The sequence below is a fragment of the Schistocerca americana genome, chromosome 6, assembly GCF_021461395.2.
Source record: "Schistocerca americana isolate TAMUIC-IGC-003095 chromosome 6, iqSchAmer2.1, whole genome shotgun sequence".
Classification (NCBI taxonomy): Eukaryota; Metazoa; Arthropoda; class Insecta; order Orthoptera; family Acrididae; genus Schistocerca; species Schistocerca americana.
In genome coordinates, this window is record NC_060124.1 from 67422733 (window position 1) to 67435062 (window position 12330).

At 37.4% G+C, this 12330-nt stretch overlaps 1 protein-coding gene across 1 annotated transcript in view; it reads left to right on the top strand.

The window, feature by feature from the left end:
- LOC124619967 overlaps positions 1-7716 on the top strand; it is a 293396-nt gene extending 285680 nt beyond the window's left edge. Inside the window, exons 29-30 of the mRNA XM_047146629.1 lie at positions 3310-3414; positions 7404-7716. Of these exons, the coding sequence (XP_047002585.1) occupies positions 3310-3414; positions 7404-7547 (249 nt within the window). The 3' untranslated portion in view covers positions 7548-7716. The remainder of the gene's footprint in view (positions 1-3309; positions 3415-7403) is intronic.
- The last annotated feature ends 4614 nt before the right edge of the window (positions 7717-12330 follow it).

Genomic DNA, 12330 nt, shown 5'->3' on the forward strand with positions numbered 1-12330 from the left:
AGGCGATTTCAATAAGAAAAACAGAAAATGAAGTGATAGAAATGGTTACATAGCTCACTGAAGCCATGCCCAGGTGCATACAGTTCAAAACCCTGGGACTAAAATTCTTTCCTCATAAATTAATGCAGCAAGAAATCAGAAAATAATGTAGAATATTGTCGAATAATGTCACCATTATAGAAATAACCATGTAAAGAAAGATATTAGAGTCAGAACAGGCACATGACAAGAAACAGGTATTTACAGTAAAAATCATTGTTTCTAATACGTGAGATTTTTAAGTCCTTCATTCAGTTTTACATTTTACAAAAACTGTGCATAACCACACTGTTGGAATTAATAATTGTAGTTTTCAGAGGCTGATAGGCACATACACCAATGAATCAAACCTTATAACTACTGCCTACTGAGAGCTTGAATGCTGCCAGGCATGTGTCACAACAGGGAAAGTGGGAGAATCCACTAACATTGGTAACTTCGCTGAAGAAAAGATTTTTATGGGCAGAGTCTGGGAATGGGCATATCAGAAAGGGTGAAGCTGGTAACTGTAAACAACACATACATTTGATAAGTCTTTTGTGAGCTGGCTCTGTTAAGTAGTGTGTCAGTGGTGTTGTGTCACAAACCGCAATGAAGCAACATCTCTAAATCAAGTGTTTAAGATATTCTCCAGAATGTTTTGAAGAAGACAAAAATGAGAGCATAGTAGAGCCCACACACCTTGACCCCTGAACAAAAGGAACGGTGCATAGAAGCTTGCCGCAACTTGATTCAAATGCAAAATATGAACAATTATTTTCTGGAAAAATTATCATGAGTGAAGAGACTTAGTGTTATCAGTATGAACCTGCCACAAAATGACACTGTGCAGAAATTCACATGAAAGTTCACCATTTTGAAAACATAAGAGACATTGAAGCCAATGTGATGTGTTAGTTGAACAACATCCCAAAGAAGGACTTCTCTGAGTTCTAGATGGTTGTATGAATGTTTTGTGCACTGTACTTAAGTGGGGGAACACCATAAAGAACACCTGAAGCATCTTAACTTCATTCTATTTTTCATTAATCTAGTCCCAAAACTTTTTGGACTGAAGGTGCTGTTGAGGAAGTGAAACAAGTTTTGAAAGTGAGTAAACCCTGAAGCACAGAAATCTTAATGTTTAATGGACAGTTTTATTGCCATACAACATAACTAGGAAAGGCAAACCTAGGTTTCTAGCATTTGTAGACTTGGAGAAAGCTTTTGACAATGTTGACTGGAATACTCTCTTTCAAATTCTAAAGGTGGCAGGGGTAAAATACAGGGAGCGGAAGGCTATTTCCAATCTGTACAGAAACCAGATAGCAGTTACAAGAGTCGCGGGACATGAAAGGGAAGCAGTGGTTGGGAAGGGAGTAAGACAGGGTTGTAGCCTCTCCCCGATGTTATTCAATCTGTATATTGAGCAAGCAGTAAAGGAAACAAAAGAAAAATTCGGAGTAGGTATTAAAATTCATGGAGAAGAAATAAAAACTTTGAGGTTTGCCGATGACATTGTAATTCTGTCAGAGACAGCAAAGGACTTGGAAGAGCAGTTGAATGGAATGGACAGTGTCTTGAAAGGAGGATATAAGATGAACATCAACAAAAGCAAAACAAGGATAATGGAATGTAGTCTAATTAAGTCGGGTGATGCTGAGGGAATTAGATTAGGAAATGAGACACTTAAAGCAGTAAAGGAGTTTTGCTATTTGGGGAGCAAAATAACTGATGATGGTCGAAGTAGAGAGGATATAAAACGTAAGCTGGCAATGGCAAGGAAAGCGTTTCTGAAGAAGAGTAATTTGTTAACATCCAGTATTGATTTAAGTGTCAGGAAGTCATTTCTGAAAGTATTCGTATGGAGTGTAGCCATGTATGGAAGTGAAACATGGACGATAAATAGTTTGGACAAGAAGAGAATAGAAGCTTTCGAAATGTGGTGCTACAGAAGAATGCTGAAGATTAGATGGGTAGATCACATAACTAATGAGGAAGTATTGAATAGGATTGGGGAGAAGAGAAGTTTGTGGCACAATTTGACCAGAAGAAGGGATCGGTTGGTAGGACATGTTCTGAGGCATCAAGGAATCACCAATTTAGTATTGGAGTGCAGCGTGGAGGGTAAAAATCGTAGAGGGAGACCAAGAGATGAATACACTAAGCAGATTCAGAAGGATGTAGGTTGCAGTAGGTACTGGGAGATGAAAAAGCTTGCACAGGATAGAGTAGCATGGAGAGCTGCATCAAACCAGTCTCAGGACTGAAGACCACAACAACAACAACAACAACATAACTAACAACTACATTAAAATGGAAACTCACATGTAGGTACAGTATTCATACAGCTGTAGGGGTCATAAAGCCAAGCACAAACAGGGTAAAAGTTATGCTTTGTTTCCTTTTGATTTTGCATGCAATATTTACGCTGAAATTTAGTAAGTCGATTTCTGTACTAGAAAAGAAAAGTCAGATCTGTTCAACAATACAGTCTCTAGGGCCTTGAGAAATTGGGAACACGCATTAACAGATGGATTTCATTTCTCATCCTTCCTATTTTTGTTCCACGTGTTTATGCCATAAAGCCTCTCATTTATGGGTAAATTTAGGTGTATAAAAAGTGGTTTGAAGACCAATTTTACCGTGTCAGATTGTTGATTCTAATATTAAGTATTAATATTTGATTTCGGCCCCTCTCCCTCTTTTTTACCCCCTTCTTCTTTCCCAGATAATGAAACTCGGTTCTTATATGATCTGATTTTAACCACTCTTCTATGACTTTCATTTAGGTATAGTCTTATAGTGTTCTGGGCTAGTTTAAATCTGTTTTTCATGCTTCATGTAACATTTATAATGACATTAAAATTAGTGGAATGTAAAAATCAGAACCAACAAGCTTTTTTTCTGCAGTCTTGCTGAGAATGTCAATTCATCAAGTGTTGCAACCAGCTGTCTTATATCATACATAAAGAGCACTTTGAGTGCTGTAACACTTTAAGACATAGTTGACACCTTCCTAGTGCTTGTGTAATGGAACACGTATTGAATGCTGTATCGCTCACAAAGACAAAATGTTAAATCTGTAATAGCTGTCTTACTTGGTTTGTTAATAATCCACAATAATTGTCTTCTTCAGCTGCCTCACAGCTTAAGTCTGTATCCACTTTATACATAGTTTTAGTGTACTAGAAATGTAACAAAGTGACAAAAACAACTGGAGGAGGATCAAAAGAAAGAGTAACAGTCTTGTAACAATATTTTTAACATAGTTATTTTTAATGTTTCCAGGATGATTTTTCACAAATGCCACAGGAAGCCAGACGTTGGATGCGGCAGTCTGATCAAATGAGAATATTTCCAACTGAAATGTACCCAGCAATATCCATTAATCGAGTAAGTTATCCTCAGGTAACCCTGTCATCATTGTTTTTATGAACTGGTTTCAGTTTTGTGAGGCAAAAACCATGATTTTTTTAAATATTTACCTCCCTTTTCGACAATTCTTCCGTGCCCTGTACTCAGCCAGTGCCACATTTTGCAGAACGGCCAAGCAAGTTGACGTGTCAGATAATACACTGGACTCACATTTGAGAGGAGTGAGATCCAAATCTTTGTCTATAAAATTTAGGTGAACTGTAGAACTGTTCATTTCAAAAGAACATAACCAGTTTCTTTCACCATACTTGTCTAATTATAGCTTGTATTCCAACTATAATTTTTCTTCCCACCCTCTCATCATTTCTCCTGTGCAAAACACAGCCTGAACAGTTTGCAGATTTCCATCCCACCTGCCATACATTAGAGATCTGAAATAATTTCCAAGTCATCCCACCCACAATCTCAATAACCATTGCAGGATATGTGAATATCTAGATAAGTATCAGACAGACAGTGCAAGAATTGCTGCCAGTGCCAGCCAGGGGCTGCATACTGTAATTGCAGTCAGTTCATGAAAATGTGCAGTTGGAGTTTCAGCTTAATCAATAATGAGATCTGTCATGTTTCTTTGTGATGTCAGGACTCTGAAGTGTCCAGTAACCATGACACAACACACGTTGTGGATATTTGACAGCATAAAACTGAAGTCATCTCACAAGGCATGTCAAGGAAGTCGTCCTTCCAAAATCTAAGAAACTAGGTGTTACAGAGGTGACAGATGATAATTTAGAGATAAGGGAAGGAGAAAGTAAGACCAAGAATAATGGCAGCATATAAAACAAGTACAAGTACTGAAGGAAATAAAAAAAGAAGAAGATGAAACAAAGAAAGCAAATAACAGACGTTGCAGAGTTCAAAAGAAACTACAGAAAATAAAAACAATAAACAAAAATGTTTTGGAGAATATTCCCACCTGTAAAATTTTTGTATTGAAGCAAATATTGATATCGCAGGTGCTGTGTTGATGAATGCCCTCTGTGACAGAATTTGTGTCATCACTATCAGTATAAAGTGTCTTCTTAGCTTCACATATTGATGATAAATTAGCAGTCATCAGACTGACTGAAAGTGAACAGTGTTTTCACTCACCTGTTGCAGTCAGTGAATGGTGGTAGAGTCCTGGTATCATCATCCACAGTAGCTGTGTGCTGATTTTCAAGAGTGAGTTAAGAAGGTGCATCAGACCTTTAGTGGCTGTCTTTGTCTTCGCGTGGAGTGACACCATAATATGTGAGAAGTACACTCTACCATGCACTTCACAATGGTTTGCAGAGTATAGATGTAGAAGTAAAATTAGAAATGTTCTGTGTGGTCCCTTAAAAACTTAAGAAGTATGTGTTAGGAAAATTGGGCACAGTCAAAGCAATGACACTAAAGAATGACAGTTATCTTGATCAACCTATTAATTTTGGAAGCACTAAATCATTGATTGCAGTAAGCAGCTTGATTGGCAAGAAAGTTGGATATTGATAAATAAGAAATGTTTGAGGAAAAATTATGTTAACTAAAATTGATGATTTTCATAAAACAAATGGCAAATGTACAACAGAACTGTGCTTACAGTTTTTAAAAGGAAAGACAACTATTCAGCAGCAGCTGAACTCTGCAAAACGTTATTGCTGGATTACGTTGGGGAAAATGTGAATCAGCAGAAAGTGTTTGTTTGTTAAAGGTAATAACAAAATATTTTAACTAGCTGGCTGGGATGTTAGCGCCAAAGACCATAAACCAATCATGCAACTTGCATCTGAATTAGAAGATTCAGGATTTGCAACCCTTTTTCTACCTTTCAACAACTACCCAAGGGCCATGCAATGCATATCACTCACTCACTCCCTCCCTCCCTCTCCCCACCCCCCACCCATTTTTCTGAAAATTTACTTCCAAGATTTCTCAATGACTATTCTTCAAGGCATATTATGTGCCTTAGTGGGGGAGCTTTGTGTGAACGCTTTGTAGGAAAGCACACGTGCTTTCAAGGATCCAAAAAGTGCCCACAGGTAGCTTCTTTCACTTTTAGGAAGAGAAATAGATTGCATGAAGCCATGTTGGAGTTGAAAGTTACGTAGTGGAGTGTTTGTTTTTGGACTTCTAAAACCACATACAAGATTTGGTTGGCATATAAGCTGGCATATTGCTGTGGCAGAATGACTTTCCTTATTGACTGAACTTTGGTGATTTTATGGCAAATGATGTGGAATACATGTTACAGGATAGCAGTTTTCATTTCTTAACCTACATTGTTCAAGCCTGAATGAATGTCATAATATGTCCACCTGCAATACAGAAAGTATGCACCAATCTTTTGTCCACATTTTTTGTACACTTACTTTCATTAGACAAGCGTGATTGGGGAACATAGGTACATACAATGACCACTTGATTTCTGGTTTGGCTCTTGCTTGGTCCTGATCTGTTTTTACCTTAATAAGAAGTGTTCTGAAGTAAATTGGATGAACAAATTGAAGACCATGACCGGAGGAGAAGAATAACTCTGGTACTAAATTGATTGCTCTCGCCATACATTCACACTTGAACCCAGTACTGTTGTTTTGAGTTTATGGGTGTTAGGTAGTAACAGAATATTCTGCAAAGCAGAAAACAACTCCTTGTAGAGCTTCTAACAGCTATAACTCACTATTACAGATTAATGTGGACTTGCTTAAAAAATGTCGTTACCGCAATGTGGCCAGCTACAACACTAGGAGAAAGGCTGAACTTCACTATTCTGGCTTAAATGTAATAAATCTATCTTTGGCACAAAAAAGGGTGAAGCATATTGCCACAAAAATATTTGGTCACTTACCAAATAGCATCAAAAGTCTGACAGATAACCAGCCAGCATTTAAAAATAAATTATAAGAATTTTTGAATAGCAGCTCCTACTCAGAAGATGACTTTTCAGATATAAATTAGAAATTTTACAATTACTGAAGAAATTGTATTATGTCATATAAAGAAACCTTTCATTAAACTGACATGTTCCACATCATTACAAATATTGTGACTTGGACACACAACATAAACAACAATGTCAGTACAACTTTATTAGACTGCAGCATGTACGCCAATCACCGTACCATACACTAAACACAATATGATAAGGCAAATGTATGCAAACAGTAATAACACAATAACTGAGTGCGAGCATAGTGAGGCAGAGTTTAAATAGGCTCTCACCCGTGGCAGACTCTATCAGAAGTTCACAGTAGTGCTCTTTCACAGCACACCCTCATCAATGACAACACACTTCTAATGCCTGCTGCTTTGAAGTGTGCATGTATTACTTCAACAAAGTGTCATATTGATGGTCTGTGGAAAAAGAATTAATTAATCTAATCATGTCATTGTGCAGACTGTACACCGAGCCATAACATGACCATTCCTCCCCCCTCCCCCCCCCCCCCCTCTCTCTCTCTCTCTCTCTCTCTCTCTCTCTCTCTCTCTCTCTCTCTCTCTCTCTACCTCTCTCTACCTCCTCTTGTGCGTGCGCGCGAGTTGTGTGTGTGTGTGTGTGTGTGTGTGTGTGTGTGTGTGTGTGTGTGTGAGAGAGAGAGAGAGAGAGAGTTGCAGCTATAGCTATACTCAATGGTCATCCATCTGAATGTTTAAGGAATGTTAAGGCCTCATCAAGTATAATTAAAATTACATGTAGGTTACGTTGAAATGTTGTTTGTTTGTTTTCTGTTAGCCAACAATGTGAAGGCTCTTCCCGGCAGTCTAAAAAGACAATGCTTCTAAAGGCCCCCACTTTCCACAATTATATATCTTGAAGACTGGTGAAGGGAGTCATGTGTAAAGACAGAGTGAGAATGGGGACTGAATGTTATATTTTTTTAGATCTGAAAGGAGTGCAAGATGTTAAAGAAGTCCTATATTATTTTGTGTTTCTTGAAACAGCATGCTATGTACTCTTATATAATGATATGCATTTTTTTTTACAGGTTGCTTGGAATCCAAACTTCAGAAGTTTCTTTTGGATAGCAAGTGGTTACCAAAGTGGTTTAGTTCGGCTAAAGTGTGTCTCAGCAATGTATAACAAAGATGTTGCAAGAAATGTGCTCATGATCAGAGATGCATACAGCTAATATATGCATATTTTGTTTTTTGTATATATGTTTGTATGTTGGTTATCTTTTCTGAGCATTTTAATAAGCATTTTTGTTTAAGACAGTACCTGTGAAGCATTTATATTTATTTATGGACTACATGTTGTCAAATGGATGTATGATTTTTATAAAAAATATTTACAACTCATATCTGTTGACAAATCATTTAATGATCTTGAGATTTGGTCAGGCCTCCGTACTTTTTTACAAGTGTCAGTTTGAAGAAGAAAGTTCTTAATGATCCGTGGTGCTGAGCAGACCTCCCAATGTCACCCTCAAGAAGCTGCCCTCATGTCATTAATGATTGTTACTACACTGTTCTCATTAGACCACTTGAACAGCAATACACACATTTCCAGAGTTTCAGCGACTTTTGGAAAGCTCTTTGTACAGATACAGAGGAACAGCAATTAAAATTTTGACCCTTATTTTTGTATATCAAGCTTGATTAAGATATTGTAAAAATTTGGAGTATGATCTACTCCACAACAAGAAAGGGTTCTCTTACCTATAGGCAAAACACACACACACACACACACACACACACACACACACACACACAGAGAGAGAGAGAGAGAGAGAGAGAGAGAGAGAGAGAGAGGGAGAGAGGGAGAGGGAGAGGGAGAGGAGGGGGGCTGTAAAACTATACACCCAGCCTTGTAGATTTTTATTTGAATATTGCTGTATTTTCTTTCTTATCTGAGTGCATAAATGGAAGCTCCTACGAAAATTGGAAAACATATCCTTCATAGCCTCTCTTGTACATAATACATTACCGAGCGAGGTGACACAGTGGTTAGCCCACTTGATTCGCATTCGGGAGGACGACAGTTCAAACTCGTGTCTGGCCATTCTGATTTAGGTTTTCTGTGATTTCCCTGAATTGCTTCAGAAATACCAGGATGGTTCCTTCGAAAGGACATGGCCGACTTCTTTCCCCATCCTTTCCTAGTCCGAGGGGAATGATGACCTCGCTGTTGACCACCTCCCCCAAATTAACCGACTTACAAAATACGTTGTCCAATTGGTGGACAGAGGCGAATTTTGTTTAGAAGATAATATGATGACTAATGTGAAATCAGCAGTTTGTAATGATATGTTAAGGAAAATTTCATTTTCTCCAGTTCTCAGTTAAAAAAAAAGTGTTGTAAGTCAGAGGATGTCAGTGCCAGTAGGTAGCCATTTAATTCTGAAATTAATTATTGAATTCTTAACAAGAACAAATTGTGTCATTTGACCTAGTTGAAAGCAATAGTTCATTTCTCGCACTAAAAAATGAGACTGGAGCAGTTTTGCGGCCACTTGCTGCCAACCTTAGCAATTAAACAATACTGTGCACAATAGCATTGTCGTTGAATGCTGTGCTTCATTACTGCTAATAGATATTTTTGTAACACAAGTATCATTATTGAACATTTATATGTGTTAAGCAATTTAAATTTCAGTTAGATGAAACGCTTCATCATGCATCATGGGGGTGAAAGTCTAACAAACACTGTATCTGTCACAGTGTAAGTGCAGCTTGTAATGTGTACCGACTTAAAAAAAATATTATTTAATATCACCGTATTATTTTGATATTTTTTCAAAAGTCATTGGAAGAGATTCTCCATTCAGAGAAAAATCTACACAACTATTTACTCAGTTGAATTTCATATTACTGCAAGTGTTTTGATCGTATAATTGTTTCAAAGTTGATTCACAGGTCACAGAATGATACAGAATGAACAGTGCATTTCATATGGTGGCATTTACATAGGTTGTCAGTAGGATGGAACAATCTGGGATGTCACTGTCAAGTTTTGTCGGGAAGAAAGTTTTGACCTGGATGTCGATGGAGGGAACTGTGTAGTCAACTGCTATAGTCTGTCAGTAAACTCACAAGCAAGCAGTGCTCTTGCGAGAGGAAATGGCCTTTTCCAGAAGAGCTACAGGTATGTCGAAAATCAGTTGCCCATCATTCGTCTAGCAGTGTAGTGCAGTGATTATGTCAGTTCTGTTCGTGTGCTTTGAGTTTTGGCTACATACATTTTGCACAACTCAAAAAATGTTATGTTGTATCTGAGCGGCCAAATACTGCTTCAAACCCACCAGCCAACATAAATACTCTCAACAGGCAAGGTGGCTTCGCCAAGAACTCTGCATTCATTGTAAGAACGATATTCGTGGACTTTTTACATGGAGAGATTTCATGGGAGGAGCCATATGAGGCAGTTTAATTTGAAATTCTGTATGCCTAGTCTAAATTATTTGTTTTAAGTAAATTTTACAGTGTAACAAATGTATTTCATTGTCTCTTACCTGGCATCTTATTCCATAAGGCCTCTTTTCCAGCGGTGTTTGAATATCTGCTTTTGCTTGTATCGTGCAATTCGGACTGTTGCCTTACTGCTTCAATTAAAATTTCATTATTCTTTATTGCAATTTATGAAAGGAATAACAATGTAACAATCTATAACAAAACAATAACAAGGAATGAATAACAAAGGTGGAGAATAATAACTGATAACCATGACCTAGCACTGGCACGACTAAACAAAATGTGGGCTGTGGAAGGGTAAAACATGACAGTGTATTGGTAGCAAATGAGTTCGGGGATCGTGATCAGCAATGGATGGTTTAAGTCAGTCATTAAAATGTACCTTTCAAGAAACCTTGACGGTGACGTGAAGTAATGTGATGTGATGGGACAGATAGTGTGGATGCCGCCATTTGAAATGTATTGCAGAATGTTTTGATGAGACATGACGTGACAGATAGTGTGAATTTGCCTCAATTTCATGGGCTGTAGCAGTCTGATTTGTACAATTTCAGTCTGATTTGTACAATTTTTCATTCTTGTGTTGACACACATGTGAAATGTAACTGTGTGCTGCTAGCCACACAGACTAAATATTCAGTGTTTGACTCTGCTGTCAGTTGTCAAGAAGGTTACACGTGTTTGCTTGCGGTGATTACTGATTGGTTTTACAATTGGATCAGAGAATTTGCATTAAATTTTGCCATAAAAATGAATAAAGTATAACAAAATTTTGGAAATGTTGAATAATACATTTGGTGGGCCTGATGCGAATAAAACAAGGGTTTACGAATGGTATAACTGTTTCCAAGATGGCCGTGAAGACCTTGAAGATGATGATATTCTGCACATCCCAGAACATCAACAACTGATGAAAATGTGGAGAAAGTGAAAGAAATGATTATGAACAATCACCGAATCACAATTGAAGACATTGCTGAAGATGTTGGCATCCACATCTTTATGATACTCTGCAGTTCACAGTAAAGTGCCTGGCAAATAGTTCACCAAACCACATTCAAGCTATTTCTGTATCATTCTATTCCCGAACGGTGTGCAGGAGAAACAAGCACTGAAATCTTTCTGTGCATGCTGATTTCTCTTATTTGTTAGTTGACTTACGCCATGAAATCATTTCAGATGTTTTTGATGTGAAACAACTCATCGGTTTTGTACCATGATGATGCACCTGCTCATGCTTCATTGCTTGGTCGTGAGCTTTTGGCAAAAAACCACACTGCAATGATACCCCACACTCCATATTCACCAGATGTGAACCTCTGTTATCTCGTCTGTTTCCAAAAATAAAAAGAACTTTAAAGGGCCATCATCTTACAAACATAGAGGAGATTGAATGCGCGATGCTGAAGCAACCAAGTGCTGTCACAAAGATCAAGTTCTGGAAGAGTTACGGGGAATGGAGGAAGTGCTGGCTGAAGTGTATAATATCTAATGACATAACATTAATGTAGAAGAACAAATAAAATTGTTTAAAAAAATGAAAATTCTCAATACCTCTTGAACAAACATCATGTGTGTGTTTTTTAATACTCTGTAATGGCAGATCAAATTTTTATAGTACATAAAAAATAAGTATTTTACACTGAACTATATCATATGATTGACATTTCCTTAAGCAGAACTTCATAATAACACTCCTAGTTATGAACAACCAACTTCTGTAGTAACTCAGTGCATCAGTCAGTCTATACGGCTACATTTAACTTGAATTATGAGACAGGTGTACTGAAATTGTGAAAATTCGTGTACTCAACAACACTGTAAAAGCTTTACCTTATTAACATTTCTAAACTCATTTTTAAAAAATGTACAACTCTGGTATCCTTTTAATTCATAAGGGAAGAGCAATAGCTGGCCGTTGTGGCCGAGTGGTTCTAGGCGCTTCAGTCTGGTTTCTTATGAGCTTCTCTATGAAAACCATTTCTTTGTCTTGTTGGATCATCATGGATCTTCCTGTTTAAGGATGGAAATTTGAGGGTGTGTCTCAAAAAGCAGATATTTTCATAGATATAAGTGGATGGAGGAGTTACAATTGTAAATGTCTTGAAAATTACCCTACAGGGCAACCTAGGTGCAGCCCCTTTATTATTATTATTATTATTATTATTAGTTCTTGAATAGTATATGAGCATTCTACCAGACTTGAATTACCCCGAAAGTAATACAATATCACAATAAACTAGTGCATAATAAGCACACATTACTGTTCGTTCACTGCAGCAGTTTTTAAGCATTCTAAATATGTAGCAGCTTTTGCTCACCTTTAAATGGAGCACTTCTCTATGTCTATCTCACTTTAAATAGTAAAAAATTATATATTTGATGATTGTAATATCCTCTGTTTGTCTAACTTCACAATTACACTGGGCTTCACATTGTTTGATCTGTGGCTGAAATTCATCCACAGAGTTTTTCTGTCATTTACATCAGTTACCTCTAAAC